The 23,389-nt window shown below is 45.0% G+C and overlaps 1 protein-coding gene across 6 annotated transcripts in view; it reads left to right on the forward strand.

The window, feature by feature from the left end:
* Nucleotides 1-17,842, forward strand: part of LOC146356293 (major histocompatibility complex class I-related protein 1-like) — a 31,068-nt gene extending 13,226 nt beyond the window's left edge. The window contains exons 7-8 of one of the 6 annotated variants that reach the window (XM_084831771.1): nucleotides 906-939; nucleotides 17,470-17,842. In XM_084831771.1, the coding sequence (XP_084687897.1) occupies nucleotides 906-925 (20 nt within the window). In that variant the 3' untranslated portion in view covers nucleotides 926-939; nucleotides 17,470-17,842. The other 5 variants (XM_084831772.1, XM_084831770.1, XM_084831774.1 and 2 more) reach the window with 5 other exon arrangements.
* Nucleotides 17,843-23,389: the final 5,547 nt, after the last annotated feature.

The raw sequence follows: 23,389 nt of genomic DNA on the forward strand, positions 1-23,389 counted from the left end.
AGCTTCCGCGATCAGACAAGATTGGGCGCATGCAGCCCTTTCCTGCCTCTTCTGTCCTGAGGCCAGCATGGCCATTGATTTATTATATTTTCGATCCGCCTAATAAACTCCTCTCTCTCTGGGCAGATTACAAACCGATTAAAAGAATAACACACAATTTATTATTTATTTCTCAAATGTATCAAATGCCACATAAAATCAATTTCTCTAGACGTTTTACAAAAATGAAATAATACAAATAAGATTGCAATTACATCCACAATATAAAACTTAATAAATGTGCTAACGCAGCATAGAATGCAATATGAGGTATAAGGTAAAATGAGATTGCAGGGTCTAAAATAATATAACACAAAAATACAAACATATTTTAAAATACTTTTAAAAGCTTAAAAGATTAGGGAAGAGAAATGTTAATTGTGTGCTTCACAACTGAAGTAATACACATAGCTGTATTAACCCCCCGCCCATAAGACGATTGAGTCCCGGGCCTAAAATTACCTTGCTGCACCCCTGGGCACTAGAACTGCATGGGCAGCTCAAGGGCTGTGTCCTGCATGTCCCTCAGAGGAGCAACGCCTGGAAATTACTGGCTTTTCCATCGCTAATGCATTAGGTGGACTCCCGCTGAGGGGAAAGAAAGCTAAAATAGATAGAATGGACTCACTGCATTGAAAATGAAGGTTTGCCCCAGCCATATTTTTCCTAGCAGCACACAGGACACAGTTGGAAGCTTTGTGGTAAAGAATTTGGTGTCAATGGCTTCACTGATCAGAAAGTGTATGTGCGCACACACGCGTGTGTGTGAGAGAGAGAAAGAGAGACAGAGAGAAAAGTAAACACCCCAGCAACACCTACCAACCCACCCGAAGACAGTGATTCCCTCTCATTTCTCTCCTTTATAGCAAGTGACCCGGGGTTCTGACCGCTCTGGCAGGGGTAAGTGCAAGGGAATTCCATCTGCAAATGGCAGCACTTCTACCTCTTAGTGAGACATCTCAAGAAGAGAGATCACTGTCCCAGTTTAACTATGGGTGTCTCTACACAAGCAGCGTATTTCACTCTCGTGATTGGTGACTCATGGAAGTTTGCGGGTCTTTTAAACAGCTACATCAACCTCCAAGGCGTTTCCCGCACATTTCCCCCTTTATCCCACTTTCAAAAAGATCAGAGATAAGCTAGTAATAAAAGTTAATGGCACCATATCGGCAGTGTGTAATGCCAGCATTGTGCCGAGGAAGGACTTTCCTCGATTCAAACCACGTGTCTGCCATGTAAATGCTTCAGCACGTTCTTTAATCGCAGTCCGATCTGAGGGAGAAGAGGGTCAAATGCCTCCCTGCAACGAAGGGAGATAGATCTGATCCCCCACCCCACCAAGCTCAGAAGCAACGTCCTCTGTTCATTCAGAGCACCCCATTACGTTCAGTGGGGCTTACTCCCAAGTAAGTGTGCCGAGGGTTGCAGACTTACAGCACAATATTCTGTCTACTCAGAAGTAAGTCCCATTGTGTTTAATGGGGCTTACTCCCAAGTACGTGTGCCGAGGGTTGCAGACTTTCAGCACAATCTTACATCTACTCAGAAGTAAGTCGTAGCTTTCCTGGGGGCTGCAAGGAAACAGTACCGCACAAGTTAAGCAACAAAAACAAGAAACCCCCCCCACAACTTTGCACACATGCCATGGAGGGAGGGAGGCGCCCCCTCAATTCAAACCACATGTCTGCCATGTAAAGGAGCCCATCATAACCCCACAAAGAAACGGAAAGCAGAAAGCCCTGGTAAGGATGTGGGGGTTTTGCTTAACGTAGAAACACTCTGTATCTCTAACGCCCTTTGGATATTCTGCTTGACAGCCCTCCCACCCCCCCAACTACGTTCTCTCTCCACCTGATTCAGATTTCTTCTGGTGGAGAAAGGGAATCCACCTTGATACGTTTGGTTTCTGCAGTTCCAGCATCCAGTCAGTCAGTCATTTGATTTCTATACTGCCCAATAGCCAAAGCTCTCTGGGCAGTTCACAGTGTGGTAAAAGATAACGACCTGGTTTGCACGACACAACAGCCCACCATGGGTTAATTTACCCGTGGGGGCTATCGCGTTATGCCTGATGCCTGCAGACATCATTTTTGCATGGTGCTTGGCTTGCCACATAGTGCAAACCTAGGCCGCAGGCGTTGTTTGAGGGTTAGACAATCCTCAAATAACCCTAAAACAAGTCATGGGTTATTTGAGGCTTTTCTCACCCTCAAACAACCCCTGCCACCTGCGTTTGCATAACACGACAGCCCACAGCAAGCCAAGTGCCTTGTGGGTGCCGTGCAGAAATGGTGCTCGTGGGTGCCCAGCTCGATGCCACAGGCCCACAGGTAAATTAACCCACAGTGGGCTATTGTGTCATGCAAACCAGCCCAATATAAAAACTTTCAACATTCAAAAATTTAAAGCAGTTTGAAAACCAGTTAAAAACAATTAACAATAAAACTATGAGGACACCATCCTACGCCAAGGCCCTGCTCCCCATCTGAGATGTGTTGTAGCCCCCTGAAAACTGAAAGGAGAATATGACCATCAGTCATCACCACAACTAGTATTTGGGGGGAGCTTAACTCAGCCCTCTTTCTCTCCCATGCAGGAAGCAACTCAGCCATCTAGCAGCCCCAGAGGAGTTGAGTGGCAGAGCAAGAGAGGGGGCGCCATATGGGGGAGAAGGGGAGAGAGAGGCCAAGGCCCGGAAATGAAGACCCCAGCCTCCAGTCAATATTTTTGATGAAACCCTCTCCCTCCCCCATGCTGTCCATGTCAGGAATCAAAATGGTTTATGGCAGGGGTGCAGAACCTGAGGCTTGGGGGGCCCAATCCAGCCCTCTGGGGTTCCCCACATGGTCCCGCCCCCTTTTCCTGGCCCACCCCTTTTCCACCAACCACTGATCATTGGGTGGTCCCCTGGCTTTTGTGCAGTTTTTCCCCACTCTAAAAGGTTGAAATGCCTCTTCTAAGATTTGATCCTGGCAATAAGAGCTTTAAGCTACAATATGCTGATATTTTGGGCCCCACCTGCCAGCGGCATGTGCCCCCCCCCAGAGCTTCTCAGCAACGGAATTTGGCACTTGGGTGGAAAGCGGTTCTGCACATCTGGTTTACAGGGAAGAATTCCTTGTGGGGGTGGGAAAGTGTAGGCCTTCTTAATGCACAGGTCCCTGTTACTCTGCCATCTCCTCCTGCTGGGAGCGCTACGCCTGATGCAGGAAGAGCTTGTGCTCCTATCAGGCATTTGGGCTGTGGGACGTTTTCTTTCCCTGGAGGCTGGCTTGCCCCCTGGACACCACTGCTGCTGAGAAAGAAAGCACCTCAGGGACTTGTCTGTGACATGCTTCATTCTCCAGCCAGAGGACTAAGTGGTAGCAGCAGCAAGGGAGTGGAAGGCCAGGAAGTGTAGATTTACCAACATCCGATTCCTTGGCAAGTGACAGACACATAAGAATATAAGAAGAGCCCTGCTGGATCAGACCAAGGGTCCATCTAGTCCAGCATTCTGTTCTCACAGTACTTTCCTGCCCATATTCCCCAGCAACTGGTGTATGTAACCATACTGCCTCTGATACTGGAGGTAGCGCATAGCCATCAGTGCTAGTAGCCATTGATAGCCTTCTCCTCCAGGAATTTGACTAAACCCCTTTGAAAAGCCATCCAAATTGGTGGCCATCGCTGTGTCTTCTGGTAGCAGATTCCATAGTTTAACTCTGCACTGTGTGAAGAAGTCCTTTTATCTGTCCTGAATCTCCCACCCATCAGCTTCATGGGATGACCTGGGGTTCTAGTATTATGAGAGAGGGACAAAGTTGTCTCCCTATCCACATTCTCCACACCATGCATAATTTCGTACACCTCTCTCATGTCTCCCCTTCCCCTCCTTTTTTCCATGCTAAACAATCCCAGCTTGTTGTAACCTTCCCTCATAGGGGAGATGGTCCAGCCCCTTGATCATTTTAGTTGCCCTTTTCTGCACTTTTTCCAACTCTACAATATCTTTTTTTTTTTTTTGGTGTGGTGACCCAAACTGTACACATGAAGTGTGTTCACAGCGCAAGTGGGATCGAGGGGCAGCAAATAAACCTGAACCCCCAGGTCCTGAGATCTCTGGAGAGAGAGAGAGAGCATCTCCCCTCATCTCCTTGTATAGAAGTTGAGATCACAGCCTCCCCCCCCCCCCCCCCGGCTCCATCCCTTGGTGACTGGATTTTATGAAGTGTCCTTCACGCTCCAGCTTGGTGGTTAAGTAACCTGTGCAGGGAGAGAGTGGGGTTCCAGAGTTGCTCCTCAAACAAAACAGGAAGGTGATTCCCTCCTCCCAACCTCAGCAACGACTGACGGAGCTGCAGAGTCTATGCACATGTCCTTTGGGAAGTCCCCCCTCAAGGACTCCTTGAGAACTCCATCTGCTTCCTCTCGTCCTTGGGATGGAGATGCTGAGATCTCCTCTCTGAATCTGGCATTGATTCCTGGGGTGTCGTCATCTTGTCTTCACTCCAAACCTCAGCCTCTTTCTCTGTAGCATGATTGACATTGTCCGTAAACCTCTGAGCTGGCAGATCGCTCAGTGTAAGAAATGGATTCTGCCGTGTTTTGGCCAGTGATGGGAGAAACATCAGATGCTGGGAAAGTGGGGAGGGAGAACATGGTGAGAGTTGGAAAAGCAGCAGCTAACGATGGAGGAAAAGCAGGGGAGAAGAGAACATATCAGAAAGGAGGAGCCAATAGAGCAGCAGGAACTAGATCAACAAAAAAGAACTTCTTAGTGATGGATTGCTAGCCAAGCAGCAACACTATTGTCACCTAGGCTTTCTTCACACGGAGCTTTATCCTGCAATTGAGATGGCTCCCTCACGGAAGTTTGCGGGCTCTTTACATGATGCCATGAATCTCCAAGGCGTCTCCTGCACTAAATGCCCTTTGTACCATTTTTAAATAGATCGCAGATAATGAGCTATCAAATTACCCCGTTGTGTTCCGTGTGAGTTCCCTCCGTGAAAAGAGGAAAAGCGGCAAGAAGAGGAGCGAGATCAGTGAAAGTTAATGGAAGACTCAGATATGGGGAGAAGGAGGGGGAAAGAAGTGGGTGAGAAAGGGAGTCGTGATCCTGCATTTAAAATGGACACAGAAAGCCCCATTTTAAATGCAGGATTTTAGAGAAAAGTCACTGGAAAAGACCCTGATGCTGGGAAAGATTGAAGGCAAATGGAGAAGGGGATGGCAGAGGATGAGATGGCTAGATAGCATCACCGATGCAATGAATATGAACTTGAGCACACTCCGGGAGAGAGCGGAGGACAGGAAGGCCTGGCGTGCTATGGCCCATGGGGTCACGAAGAGTCAGACACAACGACTGAACAACAACAAGAGATGCCCCTAACCTACAGTGACTTGGGCTGTATTCGTGTGTGTGTGTGTGTGTGTGTGTGTGTGTGTGAGAGAGAGAGAGAGAGAGATTGATTGATTGATTGATTGATTGATTGTAAGTGTCTCTGGGATTGTCTTTTCATTGAAGGCTGAGCTATACATTGATTAAATAAATAAACTTATTTCTACTTACCCACCATTATTATTTGTGTTGTTTTTAATGCATACTATAATTAAATATTGCTCCAACACCCATTAGGCTAAATCTTGGTTGCCAGTCAACTGCTCCTCATCTGTAAGGGAGGCCCATGTGGATGCCATTATCCCTGCCTGCCTGCCTGCCTGCCTTGCCTGCCCACAGACCCTGAGGAGGGGAGAGAGAGCAGGCTGGATTGCAGAGGAAGAAGCCAGAAAATAACGTCCTATCTGCTGCCACCAAGGGGTTGCTCCTACCTGTGTTCATTCTAAGTGGGGATGCCAAAGATTAAACCTGGGACCTTCTGAGTACAAATCATGTCTCGCTGAACTATGGTTTGTCCTTAAAGACGAACTCTGCAGTCTGCAGAACTGATGCAAACTGAGCAGATCAGCATATATGTTTTGATTGTCCTTTTATTCTGCGAATCATGAAACCTCTCCTCCAAGACTGCCAATCCTGTTCAGTCTGCTTTCTGAGCTCTTCCTGGGGTTTTCCACCCATGTTATGTCTCACACTTTTATCCCAATGGACAATAAGAACTATTGTATTGTGTTAAAACAGAAGATACATACATACATAAATAACTGGCGATAATCAAATTGATAAGCACCTATACATCAAGTAAGAATACTCCGTGTACAAGCAACCATGAAATCAAGAATACATATTACATATGGTATATACAACAATGCTGTAATAAACACAGTCTTTAATAAAATACTATAAAACTGATCAATTCTATATTGTCACAAAATATGACAAACTCCGGATTGTATTTTTGTTTCCATTCTTCTTCAGAATGACAAACCAGTAATTTTCTTTATTATGGATGGCAGCCAAGCTTGTTCCTCCAAATTACCGTGCTCTGTTTTACAAACAAAACCTGAGAACAATAGAGTAATAAATTGCATTACAAACCAAGAGCAAAACATAAGGTTTACTGATACTATTCAGTTAACCTGAGACCTTCAAAATTTCTGTCAGTAGGGTGGTATCGTCTTCATATCTGAGGTTCTTGATAATTCTCCCGGCAATCTTAATTCTGACCTGTGATTCATCGAACCCGGCGTTTCTCATGATGTACTCTGCATATAAGTTAAATAAGCAGGGCGACAATATACAGCCTTGTCGTACTCCTTTCCCATTTTTGAACCCATCGGTTGTTCCATGTCTGGTTCTTACTGTTGCTTCTTGGTCTCGTACAGGTTTCTCAGGAGACAGGTAAAGTGGTCTGGTACTCCCATCTCTTTAAAAATTTGCCACAGTTTGTTGTGATCCACACAATCAAAGGCTTTAGCGTAGTCAATGAAGCAGAAATAGACGTTTTTCTGGAATTCTCTTGCTTTCTCCATGATGCAGCGAATGTTGGCGATTTGATCTCTAGTTCCTCTGCCTCTTCGAAACCCAGCTTGTACTTCGGGTAGTTCTCGGTTGACATACTGCTGAAGCCTAGCTTGTAGGATTTTGAGCATCACCTTGCTGGCATGTGAAATGAGCGCAATTGTGCAGTAGTTTGAACACTCTTTGGCGTTGCCCTTCTTTGGAATTGGAATGTAAACTGACCTTTTCCAGTCTTGTGGCCACTGTTGAGTGTTCCAGATTTGTTGGCATATTGAGTGCAGCACTTTAACAGCATCATCTTTTAGGATTTTAAATAGCTCAGCTGGAATACTGTCATCTCCGCTAGCTTTGTTGTTAGTAATGCTTCCTAAGGCCCACTTGACTTCACTCTCGAGGATATCCGGCTCAAGTTCAGTGACCGCACTATTATGGCTATCAGGGACATTCAGATCTTTCCTGTATAGTTCTTCTGTGTATTCTTTCCACCTCTTCTTTTTGATGGCATTAGTGAACTACAAAGTAGCTACTAGGGTGCAAACAAGGAGAAGACCAAACTTCTTCTAGCATATATTGGGACATGATGACAAAACAAAAAACAACCAAAACAGTCTCCTTTCTTTTGGGAGTATATCATACAAAGTCTCTTGGTATTGCGAGATGAGGGAACACATTGTCTGGACCAATTTTGGCTTGTTCAATTAGTACGTTATTGCAAAATTTCTTCAGTTGTCTAACCTTTAATCATCAGTTCACATAAAAGCATAAAATCTTCTAAGCCTTTGGAGTCTCTACTAGATGTGACAGTCTTGGGATTAGCTGTCTGCTTCAGGGGTAGGATTGCCAGTACCTGCCCTGTGGATCTCTATTCTGAAATCTCTAATTGGGTCAGCAATTTGGTCTGCTTCTGGGCTGGACAGCCTTGCATCGCTCCATTTGAGAGCGCTGTCTGTCCCTTGAGGTCATCTCCTGGGGGGCTGGATCAGCTGGCGCCAGCCTTGGTTATGATTTTGCACTCATAGGGGGTTACAACAGTATAGTCAGAAACCAAAGTCTTGTCAGTAGCTCACTGACATGAGCCATCTACAAAGAGAATCAGGTTAGGATTTAAAATTGGAGTGTTAAAAAAATCAAGTGTAGATTATGTGAACAAAAACATTAAGGCAAGAGAATCATGAGGTTCACTTTCATCTTGAAGCGGGAGAAGAGTAAAGGGGTTTAGAAAGCTACAATGATAAACAGAAAGATGAGGCACCAAAGCAGTAAGATTTCATAACACATCAACTTGGCACTAGAAAGATACTGAGTTTTACAATGGAAAGGAGAGATTCTACAGCGTGAGGGACCATGAGCTTTAAGGGTGAATAAAGAACAACATTTTTAAACTTCTCAAACCAATCAAGCTATTTTAATTATGCAAAAACGGAGAGAGAAAAACTTGAACAACTGGATCAAAAGAGACACTGAAATAAACTACAGAATGTTGTTTAGACTCATGCTCTTGGGTGAAAACACCAAGGGCACATCTGTCTGGTTCATGGCAAAACAAATGAAAGGTTTTGGAAAATGGGTAGCCTGAGAACAGGGGAGGCTGCTAGAGCTTGCTTAAGAGTTAAAACAAAAACAAAACATTTTCATCATTCCTTGGAGCGGCAGAACACAACAGAAAAGAATGTTCAACAGATAACGGCTCAAATAATATAGATAACAAGGAGAGGAATAGGCTGATTAAAAAAGCTTACAGCTTGAACAGTTTTATTTGTGATTGAAATCAGGCTGTTAAAAACAAAAGGCTGTAGGACAGACACTGAAGCATGGGTGTCAGCTAAAAAGGACTTCTTGGTTTATAACTGATAAAGTCAATTTTCTTGATTTTATTAGGTGGAATCAAAAGTGGAGCTTGAACCTCAAGTTCTCCATCCTGTTATTGTTGAGTAAGTGGAGATTGGGGTAAATTTCGCACTCCTTGTGGGCCTGGCTGGGTTTGAGTATTCTGAGGCCTGTTGGGGCATTCATTCTTCCATTGTCCAGGCTGCCTATGGTAGTTACACAAACCAGGGTGTTGGGCTCCAGGAGGGGCAAACATGGCACGCCCTCTTCTCTTGCCTCTCTCTCCTTTGGCCTCTGTCGCACTGAGGATTTTCATAATGTTGGATTTGCAGGGCTAAAAGCTTAGTCTGTTGCTTTTCAGTATTGGATTTAAGAGCTCTTTGACAGTGTTCAGCAACTGACTGCAGGTTGGTTAAAGTTTCAGTTTCTCATCTCACTTCAATCCTTTTTTAGCCAATTAGAAATAGGAGGAAGGAGACCATTGACAAAAAGTAGCTGCCAGCATTCCTTGGCCATTATTGTCTGGGTCCTCTATACCTGAGTGTTGTTTAAACACTTGGGGTAGTCGTGCTCTGTAATCTCTTACATTTTCACCAGAGTTTTGTTTTCAAGTCTATTGCCACCCAATCTACCTTGGGAGAGAAAGCCTTTCTAACAGCTGGCTTCATTTCAAGGCATCTTCGCCAACATTTCTCTACATACTTCATATCAGGGGAATCAATTCGTCTTTTTTCAAGATCCCACTTTGCTTTCTCCATCCATGTTTTTAACTGGGAAAAATTAGTGAGAAGTTGGCATAGCTGATAAAGATCAGTTTCATTGGGGTTGTATGTTTCACAAACAAGTTCAAATTCCTCCTCAAATCTAAAAGGCTCTATAGCAGGTTTTGGAAAGTAACAATGGCATGCAATTCTTTCCTGGACCATGGTTTATATATGACCTGGGACCGGCCATCCTGATCAGGGAAAATTCTCAAAGGAGCTATTAATTGCTTTTGAGAATTTCTTGTCCTAAAGCAGCAGCTTTTCCCCTTGTTTTTTCTGCTCCCTGAGTTGGAGAAAGGACAACAGACATTAGGGATGGGCGGAAGGCTTACTTGCTGTTCTGGAGGGGGGGCGGGGGTGTTCTCAGGGAGGGGAGGTGATCTGTCCCTCCCCCCTGGAATCCTGGCTGGCCGGCTCTGCTCCACAGTGATTCTGTGGAGCTGCCGGCCGGCTCCGAAGAGCCGGCGATATGGCCGCCATTACCATATCGCTGGCTGGGCTGCTTGACTACGGACACAAATGGCATCCATTACACCATTTGTGGCCATAAAGGTCTTAGTTTAAGGTAAATGGAGGATTTCTCCCCCATCCCTAACAGACACTGATGCAATCTTTCGGTCTTTGCTAAGGGGGTAGCAGGGGGCCTGGCACTTGGGCAGACTCTTCTGATTTCTTTTTTTCTCCCATTACAAGCAATATCTCCTCTTCTTCGTCCTCTGAACTATCCACTCATCTCTCCTGTCCCTTGTATTGAGCTAGGAGGTGGTTTCTGGGCCGAAAGATCAGTCAAACAAGGAGGGATACATAGATGTCATTAAAGGTGCACTTGGTGTTATTTTACTTTGGATTTTTTTTTACTTTTTGCTTTTTGTTAGAGTCTCTTGAGGAGGCTACTTGGGATTCAATTTTTCGCTACAAAGCTTCTTCATACTACTTAAAAAATTTGCCCACTAGGTGTCTGGTGTTTTACTACCTCTATTTTTTAATGCACCTCTGAGATGGACAATTTTGTCCATATCAACAAATCCAGTAAGCAGGCATTGCTTAACAGGATCATCCTGGGTATAAAATTCCATTTGACCTCTTCTCCCCCAACACAAGACGTGATCTGGGAAAGTTGTTGTTGTTGTTGTTCAGTCGTTCAGTCGTGTCCGACTCTTCGTGACCCCATGGACCATAGCACGCCAGGCATTCCTGTTCTGCGCTCTCTCCCGGAGTGTGCTCAAGTTCATATTCATTGCATCAGTGATGCTATCTAGCCATCTCATCCTCTGTTGTTCCCTTCTCCTTTTGCCTTCAGTCTTTCCCAGCATCAGGGTCTTTTCTAGAGAGTTTTCTCGTCGCATTAGGTGGCCAAAATATTTGAGCTTCAGCTTCAGCATCTGTCCTTCCAATGAGCACTCAGGGTTGATTTCCTTTAGGATGGACTGATTTGACCTCCTTGCAGTCCAGGGGACTCGTAAGAGTCTTCTCAGCACCACAGTTCAAAAGCGTCAATTCTTCGGCGCTCAGCCTTCCTTATAGTCCAGCTCTCACAGCCATACATTACTACTGGGAAAACCATAGCTTTGATTAGACGGACCTTTGTCAGCAAGGTGATGTCTCTGCTTCTTACTATGCTGTCTAGGTTTGCCATAGCTTTCCTCCCAAGGAGCAAGCGTCTTTTAATTTCATGGCTACAGTCACCGTCTGCGGTGATCTTGGAGCCCAAGAAAGTAAAATCTGTCACTGCTTCCAATTCTTCCCCTTCTATATGCCAGGAAGTGATGGAGCCAGATGCCATGATCTTAGTTTTTTTAATGTTGAGTTTCAAACCAGCTTTTGCACTCTCCTCTTTCACCCTCAACAAGAGGCTCTTTAGATCCTCTTCGCTTTCTGTCTTTTCTGTACAGCCAGGCTGCCTCCTCCTGGAATTAGATCCCAAATAGAGGCATCTGGCCCAAGAAATGGACTGCAGAGATTACAGCAGGCTGAGGGAGGGGCCCTAATTGTATTTATGTATTTGACTGCTTTTTTATGTACCAGATTTGTATGCTGCCCTTCAATATAAATATTGTAGGACTACTAGCGACCTTCAAATCTGGCTAGTTAGGTCAAATGTGAATTTGGCTTAAATATGTACATTTCTCATATAAACACACACACAGCCTACCTACCTCTCTCCTTCTTTGGCTGTGCTGCCACCTTGGCTCTGTGGCCTTCTGCCTCACAAATTTTGCCTGCCTTTTCCCTTCCTGTCTCTGCTCTTCTAAGGCTGCTATTGCTCAAACTGGTTTTTAACTAAGATCATGGATTTCAAATATGGCTAAAAAAATGTCTAGGAACATTTCTACACAAGGCTTTTATTGTGCACTCATGATTGGTCACTCACATTTTTTTTTTGCGGGCCCTTTACACAGCATCCAGCGTCATCAACCTCCAGGGCCCCTCCTGTCCCTTCTGGTGATTATAGTAGCTTCATTCTCTATAGGGAAAATGCCATACTGGACTTCAGAGTGCAATAACTTTCTGGTGAAATTCTGGAGTCGTGCTATATTGCAGTGCCATCTAGTGGCTATATCATGAAACATACAGAACTTACCCAGAAAGAAGAAAAACTGATGAAGCCATGTGTAAAGGAGCTAAGCTTAATCCTGCAGGGAATCCAGAAACAGAAGCCCTGATAAGGATGTGGGATTTTAGCCTGGTGTAGAAATGCTGTACAGCTCAGGAAAACCACAGGGGGTGGGGGACAAGGTCAGTCTCCCTCCTGACTGAGAACTAGTGTTCCTAGAGTCCAGGGTGGGGAACAGGTTATCCCAGGGGACTCCATTTCTGTGGTTGTTTCCACGATTGCAGCTGCTTCATGGGTTCCACTGCAGACTCTTCTTACAAGAACTCCAGGTGGCTACGTGGTCTAAAGCTTCCTAGGTACATATGCAATTCCCTACCTAAGGATGTAGGAATCTGGGAGGAGCCTGCTGGTGAGAGATAGCGGTGGGGCGGGAGGGACAGGGAAGGGCTGTGGTTCAGTGATGGAGCACCTGCTTTGCATGCAAAAGACCTTTGGCATCTCCAGGTGGGACTGAGAAAGATCCTCATCGGAAACCCTGGAGTGCCCCTGCTAATCAGGGTAGGCAATACTGAGCTTGCTAGACAGACCAGTCGTCTGACTCGGTATAAGGCAGCTTCCTGAGTACCTAGCTTGGCGCCTTTGCTGGAGTGGAGGATTCTGGGAGGCGCTTTGCCATCCAGGGAAGAAGGAGAGAGAAAACAAGAGGCTCCCTGAGAAGCATCACAGGCAACGTCAGCTCCTCCTTCCCCCAGGATCCCACCTGTGCTTCTGGGTGCAAAGCAAATGACTTAGATTCTGTTGTTTCAAAACACTGATGGAGCCCTTTTTGAGAAATTTTGTTGTTGTTTATTCGTTCAGTCGCTTCCGACTCTTCGTGACTTCATGGACCAGCCCACGCCAGAGCTTCCTGTCGGCCGTTGTTTTGAGAAGTAAAACAACGTTGTTTTGGGGGTTGGACTCGATGGCCTTGTAGGCCCCTTCCAACCCTACTATTCTATACTATTCTATGATTCTAAGTACATCCTGCTTTGTTAGTCCCTAAATTGGAGTTCTGTGTTACTGACTGTCATCCTTCTGCCTGTAGGCCTGAGTAGCTGTCATGACATGAAACATTTGCAGCTACTTGAATTATTCAATGCAAACAGGTCTGCGAAATGGGAGGAGTAATCTTTTGTTCTGGGTTCCCCTTGTGGGAAGAGACCTCCCTCCCCATCTCCAGCTCTTATGGGCGCTCTCACAAACCTTGGCAGGTGACGATGGGGAAGGGGGCTGTTACTTTGATAATCCCCCCTTCCCCATTTAGCCTCTCCCCACCCTCCACAAACTCCATGGCCTCCCCAGTCCCAAGGCCTCCCCCATGATAGGAAAATATTGTACTGGGTTTCCCTTCAGTTATTTTGCTCTTTCCCCCCGATTCATCTTTAGCATCTAACTTGGCCGCGTCATGGGATCCTTCGGGCTGGTGGTGCCTGCTGTCGCTGGGGTTGTTGGGATCTCGGTTTGCCTCTGTAAGTAATCTGTGAGTGCATTTGCTGGGGATGGGTGAGTCACTGTGTACTTGGAGAGTGGCCCACTGTCCCGCCGGGGCTCTTTCTTTGGGGAGGTTCTGATGAGTCCATGGGCTGGGCTTCTCTGCCCCCTTCTCCGCGTTCTGTCAGCCCTCAGCAGCAGCATCTGAAGTCTTGGTCTCTTGCCTGGGGATCTGATCTGTGTCAAGCCGCTCTGTCCCTTGGAGAGGTTCCCATTCCGCTTCATAGCTGGTGGGAGGCATCCCATTCCAGGCCCCTCAACGCATGTTCTTCTCACCTTGACCTGAGTTGTCCACTTCTGATGCTGTGTGTGTGTGGGGGGGGGGGGAGAACTGGTGCAAACAAGAAGACATTGAAAGATTGGGAGCACTCTAATTTCCCTAAAACGTTCAGCAGGGATTAAGCTTAGGTGAGTTTATGCAAAGTGGCTGAGGGTCTTTTGTCTTCCTTGCTTTTACAGTCGCAAAAAAGCTGTGTAGCTACTCAGCAGTGGCTACGACCTCTGCAGCATCTCAGCCACGTTTCCTGAGCACGAATGCAGTAGGAGCAAGGCTACGTACGCATGCTGCCCTGGCTGCGTGGCTACAAGCAGTAGCAGGGCTGTTTTTCAGACTGTTACAGCAAGAAAAAGAAAGGAAAAAAACCCTCCGCCATCTTATATACACTAAGGGTGTTTCTGCATTAAGCAAAACCCAAGCAAAACCCCACATCCTTTCCGGAGCTTCCTGCTTTCGGTTCCTTTGCAGGATTAGGAAGGGCTCCTTTACACGGCAGACACATGGCTTGAACAGAGGGAGTGCCTTCCTCCCGCCCTGGCATGTGTGCGAAGGGGTGTGTGTGCGTCTGCTGCACTGTTTTCTCGCAGCCCCCAGGAAACCTCTGACTTACTTCTGAGTAGACATAAAATGTAAGATCGCGCCATAAATCCAACCCTCGGCATACTTACATGGGAGTAAACCCCATTGAACTCAGTGGGACTTACTTCTGAGTAGACATAAGATTGCTCTCTAAGTCTGCAACCGTTGGCACACTTACTTGGGAGTAAGCCCCATTGAACTTTGGGAAGTAAGCCCCATTGGGAGCTTACTTGGGAGTAAGCCCCATTGGTTCAAAATTGGGAAAGGAGTACAACAAGGCTGCATATTTTCACCCTTCTTATTTAACTTATATGCAGAGTACATAATGAGAAATGCCGGGTTGGATGAATCACAGGTCAGAATTAAGATTGCCGGGAGAATTATCAAGAACCTCAAGATACGCAGATGATACCACCCTAATGGCAGAAAGCGAAGAGGATCTCAAGAGCCTCTTGTTGAGGGTGAAAGTGGAGAGTGCAAAAGCTGGTTTGAAACTCAACATTAAAAAAACTAAGATCATGGCATCTGGCCCCATCACTTCCTGGCATATGGAAGGGGAAGAAATGGAAGCAGTGACAGATTTTATTTTCTTGGGCTCCAAGATCACCACAGATGGTGACTGTAGCCATGAAATTAAAAGACGCTTGCTCCTTGGGAGGAAAGCTATGGCAAACTTAGACTGCATAGTAAGAAGCAGAGACATCACCTTGCCGACAAAGGTTCGTATAATCAAACCTATGGTTTTCCCAGTAGTAACGTATGGCTGTGAGAGCTGGACTATAAGGAGGGCTGAGCGCCAAAGAATGGATGCTTTCGAACTGTGGTGCTGGAGAAGATTCTTACGAGTCCCCTGGACTGCAAGAAGGTCAAATCAGTCCATCCTAAAGGAAATCAACCCTGAGTGCTCATTGGAAGGACAGATACTGAAGCTGAAGCTCAAATATTTTGGCCACCTAATGTGAAGAGAAAACTCTGGAAAAGACCCTGATGCTGGGAAAGATTGAAGGCAAAAGGAGAAGGGGATGGCAGAGGATGAGATGGCTAGTTAGCATCACCGATGCAGTGAATATGAACTTGAGCACACTCCGGGAGAGAGTGGAGGACAGGAAGGCCTGGCGTGCTGTGGTCCATGGGGTCACGAAGAATCATTGAATCATAGAATAGTAGGGTTGGAAGGGGCCTACAAGGCCATCGAGTCCAACCCCCTGCTCAATGCAGGAATCCAAGTCAGAGCATCCCTGACAAATGGCTGTCCAGCCTCGTCTTGAAGAGTCGGACACGACTTAATGACTGAACAACAACAACCCATTGAACTTAATGGGGTGCTCTGAATCAACAGAGGATGTTGCTTCTGAGCTTGGTGGGGTGGGGGATCAGATGTGTGTCCCTTCGTTGCAGGGAGGCATTTTACCCTCTCCTTCCTCCGACTGGGAAATGTGCTCAAGCATTTACATGGCAGACACCTGGGAAAATGGAGAAAAGTCCTTCCTCAGCAAGACTTGGGCAGAGGCAGGAGTTGCGATCAGCGGGCGATTCTTGCCCTCGCACCTGTCAAATCCCCTCCTGCACACCCCGCTTCCATTCACAGGGAAGTTTCAGAGGGTTTTAACTAGAATTTTAGTTAATAGTTGTAAGCTTGAAAAATGCTTGTTTAAATTCTTACGTATTTGGGTTTTAAATAACAGGTTTGAAAGATACTTCTAAAAAGAATTGTGATTTTTCTGGTTTGTTTTGCGGAATTTGTGTACAGAACGGAGAACAGTTCCAGTCTCCCCATATCATAAAGGATATCATAGAGCTGGAAAAGGTGCAGAAATGGGCAGTCAAAATGATCAGGGATTGATTTTTTTAAAGGCTTATGCAGGGGACTTGAAAGAGGGGTATAAAATTATGCCATGTGTGGAGGAAGTGAATAGGGAGAAGTTTTTCTCCCTCCCTTAGAATCAGTGCTGGCCCTTCCATTACACAAAGTGAGGCACCCACATAAGGCAGTGGGTTGCAAGGAGTGGCGGATTGGGTGCTGCGAACTATTCTTCCTCTACTTCATGTACAAAATTATGCATGGTATGGAGAAAGTGGAGAGGGAGGCATTTTTCTCCCTCTCTCATAATGCTAGAACCCAGAGGGCATCACAGGATGAAGCTGATTGGTGGGAGATTCAGACATGTAAAAAGAAGGACTTCTTCACATAGTGCAGAGTTAAACTGTGGGATTCATGTCCACAAGATGTAGTGATGGCCACCAACTTGGGAGCTAGATAAATTCATGGAGGAGAAGGTTATCAAGGCTTCTAGTCCTCATGGCCATATGCTATGTACGCCAGTTGCTGGGGAACATGGGCAGGAGGGTGCTGTGTCATGCTTGTGGGTTCCCAGTTGACAGCTGGTTGGCCACTGGGTGAGCAGAATGCTGGACTAGATAGATCCTTGGTCTGATCCAGCAGGGCTCTTCTTATGTTCTTAAGACGGTGGGATAAATTTGTGGAAATTCTGTCAAGTTCTGTCAAGTTCTATTGAATTTTGTAGAAATAATACAATATATTCCAAAATCATTTCTGTTTTTGAGAAATTGTATTTAATAACCTATACAATTATTGTACTTCTTTCTGTTTGGGGGAGATTCTATAAAAATGAGTCATTTCTGTAAGTAATGTTGAAAATTTATGTCAATTATTATATACTGGAATGTGCATTGTAATTTTTTGATTGAGAAATCTTTGTGTAATTCTTCTCTGGATTAAAAAAAGAAGAAGACAGACTTGTACCTTCCACTTCTTAATTCCAAAGTCAGTGAGTTGAGTGGCAAGTTGAGCATTCTATCCTCTATCTGACTTTCTTTCTGGTAGAACAGGATAGTGTAGGGATTAGAGTGTTGGATTAGAGCAGGGAGACCCAGTTTCAGATCCCAACCAGCTGTGAGCTCACTGGGCAAACTTCAACACAATGTCTTGAGTTGTGTTCACTTGAGTGTTTTGTATTTGTGTGTTAAATTGATATAGCTACCAGGAAGAGGGCCTTTTCTGCTGTGGCACCCCGGCTGTGGAATGAGCTCCCTAGAGAGGGTTTCCTGGCACTAACATTGTACTCCTTTTGGCACCAGCTGAAGATCTTTTTATTTTCCCAGCATTTTAGCACTCTAGTCTTTTAGCTTTGCTGTTTTAAATCTGTATTTTAAGTCTTTGCATTGCTGCTAGGTTTTTTTCTGGTTGTGCTTTTATATCATAGTTTTAAGCTTTCATGTTTTATATTGTTTTAAGTTTTATGATGTTGTATGTTGTACTTCGTGGTTTTAATTTTTGTGAACTGCACAGAGAGCTTCAGCTATTGGGCAGTATAGAAACAAAATAAATTAAATAAAATTGCAAACCCCTCTGGGAATGTTTTTTCATTCCACTCTGGATTGCTTCTTTACCACCAAACTACACATATGGTGGGACTTTCATGAACAGAACTCCCAACACCATATTATGTCCCAAAGAAGGAAAAGAAAAAAACTGGGGGTGGGGGGAGGAGGATTGTATTGGGATGGGGGGGTTCCCTCACCCTTTCCCCAGTGCCACTTCTTCAACTTTAATGCCCTCCAATTGCCATTAGGTTCAGATGAGAAACAATCGGCCTGTTGAGAAAAAATATGAGTTTGTCCTTTAAAGTGGCAGGTCACAAGTGCTTTGCCACCTTAAACGGAGCGATCCAAGCCCATCCTCTCCTCTCTCTCTTACAAAAGTGCTAATTGACTAGAGAGACAGAGGAATTCTTAACATCATCAGCCTTGTTTGCACGTCCCTAAGAGACCACCAAAGGGAGGACTTTTTTGGGAGGTGGGAGTGAAAATTGGACCACATTTCAGGGGAGCACTCAAGTGCATTCTGCAATTCACAAGCACAGAAAAGCTACAGGATTTGGCCCTTCTGAGAAACTCCCTTTCATGCACAACTTATTTTTTAATAGCTTTTAGGCTGCCTTTCAAGGGTGGAACCCTCTCAAGATGGCATACAAGATTTAAAAAAAGGTTGCCATCTCCCCTCCTAAAAAGCCTCCTCTGTCTGCAATTTCTGCATGAGGGGTATACCTACATTTAATAGGTATCCTTTCCTACCATATAAGCCGGGGGGGGGGGGCGGAGGGTGGAGGGAGCCATACCTGTGTGAAATGTTTGCCTTTTGTGCAGCTGTTAAAAGCAGAGGAGCCCTGCTAGAGGGTCAAAAGTGGCAACCCTAAAGGGATTATAGGGGATGAATTTAGGGAGTCCTAAATGGGGAAGAAGGGGAAAGAAAAGGCACAGATACAAGATTCCTTTTTCTGCAATATTGATTTTGGAATACCTAATAACCTTTGTAACTCACACTTGCAACATAATTTTAGAAATTTGGGCTGGAACTCCCAGGAAAACAGCCATTTCTACTTCTGTGGTTATGTGGTTTTGTGGTTTTGTTGTGCCAACTGCAGACACTGGCAATCGCTGAAAACACTGGCCTGGGAGGCGCTGAGTGGTTTTGAGAAGCAGCGTGGATTGTCCTGTGAAGGGAACTAGTTAAAACTGTGTTTGTGTGAACATGTGTGTGAGAGGCAGAGAGAGAGAATGAACTGATGTTACTACGGGACTAGCAGGGGCTGAGTGTTTGCTGATGTGCCTCATGGTATCTGCTTAATTTGTACATTAAATGATGAGGTTTTCCCAAAGATGCTTGAGGAAACTGCTGCGGTCAAGGCAGCACAGCCCACTTCTGATGCCAAGGGAAGCTGAAATAACTGCTGCGTCAGGAAGCAAGCTGTGTACACGCCCGTTGTCAGCCTCTGTCTGTAAGCAACTGTAATAAGGAAGTATCTGTCTCTGCCTGTAAATATGCGTTGGAAGGGTTCATTGCTGACCATCTGGGAGAAGGAAGCCACGTTTTGCAACCAGAAACCTCTGTAAACTATTAGAGTCTTATTTTTTCATGCATCTCAGGGAGCCATCCCAGCATATTTTGCATATGTTGGGTCTGCCCTTGCTAGAGAATAGCAAAGGGTGGTGCATTGAAAAGATGTGTCAGCGCTCTCAGCTCTGATTTTCATTTCATTCGATTCATTTATTACATTTTTATACCGCACAACAGCCAAACTTCTCTGGGCAGTTTACAAAGATTACACGCTTAAAAATACAGTATAGTAACATCACATGAAAAATCATTTTACATACAAAGAATATAAACAATTTTAACAGTCAACAGTAAGAAACCTCAGGACCCATCAAAACCCCTATCCTATGCTGTCAAATGCCTGTGGGTAGAGGAAGGTCATGATCTGGTGCCGAAAACTGACTACGTTGGTGCCAGGCAGATCTCACTGCGGAGAGCATTGCACAGTTGGAGGGCCACTACTGAGAAGGCCCCTCTCCCTTCTTGCCATCCTCCAAACCTCCCTTGGAGGAGGCATTTGAAGAAGGGCCCCAGATGGCGATGATAATGTATGGGTAGCTCCATACCAGGAGAGGTGCTGCATCAGGTATTGCGGCTCCAAGCCGTGTAAGTCAGGGGTAGACAACGTGGTGCCTCCAGGCACTAATGCACCCCCAGACACCTTTCCTGGCACCCACCACAGTGTCCAGCTGCTCCCACTTTAAAAACAAAACATTTCCTACCAGCAGCTGGGATTGCTGTGAAACAGGTTTCTGTTAGTGCTAAAAACTGTAGGTTCAAAGGAGTTGTTTAGTGTGTTCAGCCTTCTACTTACTCTTTTGGGCAGGTGACTTACCCTTTGCCACATCTCCCAAGGCAGCCATTTTGTGGTGGTGCCCAAGACAGTTCCTCAAATAGCCAAATTTGCTTATGGTCCATAAAGGTTGCACACCCCTGGCATAAGTTATTGATGAGGTCAATTACTTGATGTCCCACACAAATGCCCCTTACTTAAACCCTGTTTGAGCATTCGAGATCTGTGTAGAATCATTATACAAGGAGAAGGAATGCCCTAGCCCTCCCTTGGAAAACCAGGTCCCTGGAAAATCAGCATCCTGGCTCATGTGGGGATCCTCCACCGATACACAAGTATGGGGTGACAGAAAGATGTGAGGAGCGGGCGGAGCTAATGTGCTCCTCCTCCTCCCATGTTGATTTTACGCAGTCCCTGGCCGTCCAAATAGGGCTGTAGTCTGATTCATTCATGTATTCAATTGACCGACCACTTTTTTCCTCCATCATGGAACTGAAAGGGAGCTGAGGCAGCGTTTGCAGGCCGTCTCCCATCCAGGGACTCCCAGACTTGCTTCGCTTCAGTAACAGGGCTGCATCGTGTGCCCTCCAGGTGTAGCTGGAGAGTTGTGTCCAGGTCCATGGCAGTCTGCCTGCTGCAAAGTCTTCCCCATTCATTTCAATGGAGGACGCAGACCAATGTGAGTATTCCTTAACGCAGATAGCTCTACGCCAGGGCTGGGCAACTTTGGAGTGTCCAGGAGCTGCACTCCTGCTGACATGTTATTGAATTCAGTGGTGGCAGCAAAGAAATCACTGGCTTGCCACCAAACACAGCCAAATCTTGCTTGAAAGCAAGAGAGATGTGGCTGCTTTTAGGCTTCTGTGGTAGTTTTGTTTTTGATCTTCTCTAGCAGCGGCAGACCAGAAAATATTTTTTCCACCAGTGCAATGAATTTCAGGGGGGGGGGGCCTGCACCAGGGGGGCAGCAGTGTGTGTGTGTGTGTGTGTGTTTCCCACCCCTGCTGTAAGCCCTCTGGTGGAACAAGTAGGGGCTCCAGAATGGCCCAGACATCCATATGCTCACCTGAATATCCATTAATTTCTCAGGTAAAAATTTGGTCTTAACTGATCCCTTGAATCAATTGTGGGAGTGGGGGGACAGCTTGGGAATAGAGTTGTAGGAAAGAAACGACAGCTGCTTCCCTGCTCCACATCACCCACTCCCAATGCTACATTTCTTTAGAAGAAGCAGCCGTCAGGGTTTCAGTACACACACGGATGCATAATGTGCTATTTGGTCCCAAGAAGAGAGGTTCTGGGGATCAGGCCTGCCTCTAAGCTGCTCTCCCTGGCTTGGAATAATTGCTGCCCTGGTCCCAGATGTGTGAGTGGATAAGACTGGCTGTGGTGGTTTGTTGTTGTTCAGTCGTTCAGTCGTGCCCGACTCTTCGTGACCCCATGGACCATAGCACGCCAGGCCTTCCTGTCCTGCGCTCTCTCCCGGAGCGTGCTCAAGTTCATATTCATTGCATCGGTGATGCTATCTAGCCATCTCATCCTCTGCCGTCCCCTTCTCCTTTTGCCTTCAGTCTTTCCCAGCATCAGGGTCTTTTCCAGGGAGTTTTCTCTTCGCATTAGGTGGCCAAAATATTGGAGCTTCAGCTTCAGTATCTGTCCTTCCAATGAGCACTCAGGGTTGATTTCCTTTACTATGGACTGGTTTGACCTCCTTGCACTCCAGGGGACTCGTAAGAGTCTTCTCCAGCACCACAGTTCGAAAGCATCAATTCTTCGGTGCTCAGCCTTCCTTATAGTCTAGCTCTCACAGCCATACGTTACTACTGGGAAAACCATGCTGTGGTGGTTACTCAGTGGTAAAATGAAGGCACTCTTCATATGTGCAGAGGCACTCTTTTTTCCTTCTTTTTTGAAAATACTTTTTATTTATTTTGTCTTTATAAATGAAATAAACAATACCAACAACCTGATCAATGACTACAATTTCCCAACAATTCAATATTCTTATGAGGACACAACAATAATGAAAAGAAAAAGAAAAGAAAAAAGAAAAAAAAGAAATGTTTTTTTTCTTCTTTTTTTTCTTCTCCTCTCCTTCCCCCCTTTTTTAAAGAGTTAAATTTAAACTCCAATACCCACGGGCTTCAGATCCCCATTCTATTTTAAAAACTATACCTATAACATTACGAATATTACAGTTTAATAATCAACCTTACATTTCAATATCATATCATGAATCTTATAACAAGGAAGCAGGCCTGCAATTCATTCCCAGTAACCATACATTGCCCTTATGTTAAAATATAATAGTAATAATAAAGCTTAACAATTCAACCAACTAAAAATCTTACTAAGTAGTCTTATAGTGATGATGATGATAACAATAATAGTAACAGTGATTTTTTTAAAAGGATGAAATTATAATGTTATATAATAATAAAGCTTAAAAGCAACCTTACAACAATCAGTGATATATTTTATACTAGATATATAAATGAGTGTGTACAATACACCCTCAAACAATATATTTAAATATAGCATATCATATCTATTTTGGAAAATTAGAATTTAAAGAAAAATAAAAAAGAACAGTAAAAGAAAGTAAACGAATATATGTATAATCAGATAACTTCTGACCTAGCCTGAATCATGTAGACTAAACGTAAACAGTTAACAAAGCTTGTTTAAAGATTCCAGGTCATGGGGCTGGAACAGAGATCTCATGCATTTTGACGTTCAGCCATGCCTCCGCCATTTCATGCTTTAGAAACTTCTTCATCTGACCTTCAGAAACAATGCAAAATGTAGCAGGATATTTTAAGTAATATTGTAAGTTCATTTGTTTTGCCATATTTTTCGTCTTGATGAATTGACTTCTTTTATTCGCCACCTCTTTGATGCAGTCTGGAAATAACATAACTTTATCTTGTTTCCAAAAAAGACTTCCACCCTCTCTTGCCAAACGCAGGATATAATTCTTTGTGGAGACTCTTGCAAATTGAACTATAATCGTATAGTCAGTCCATTAGCATTTGGCACACGAAATATCAAGTAAATAATCAGATGACACAGGGAGTATCTCATGCAGAAGCTTGTCCACAGGGGTAGGCAAATTTACATCACTAGGCAGATTTTGAATCCCAATACGTACATTGGATCTGCGCGTGAAGGTCTCTAGTTGGGAAATTCTGGCAGAGACATTTTTGAAAAAAAGCTTGTGTTGTAGTT

Source organism: Heloderma suspectum, chromosome 2 (assembly GCF_057233095.1).
Source record: "Heloderma suspectum isolate Gila_16-S chromosome 2, 16-S_ref, whole genome shotgun sequence".
NCBI lineage: Eukaryota > Metazoa > Chordata > Lepidosauria > Squamata > Helodermatidae > Heloderma > Heloderma suspectum.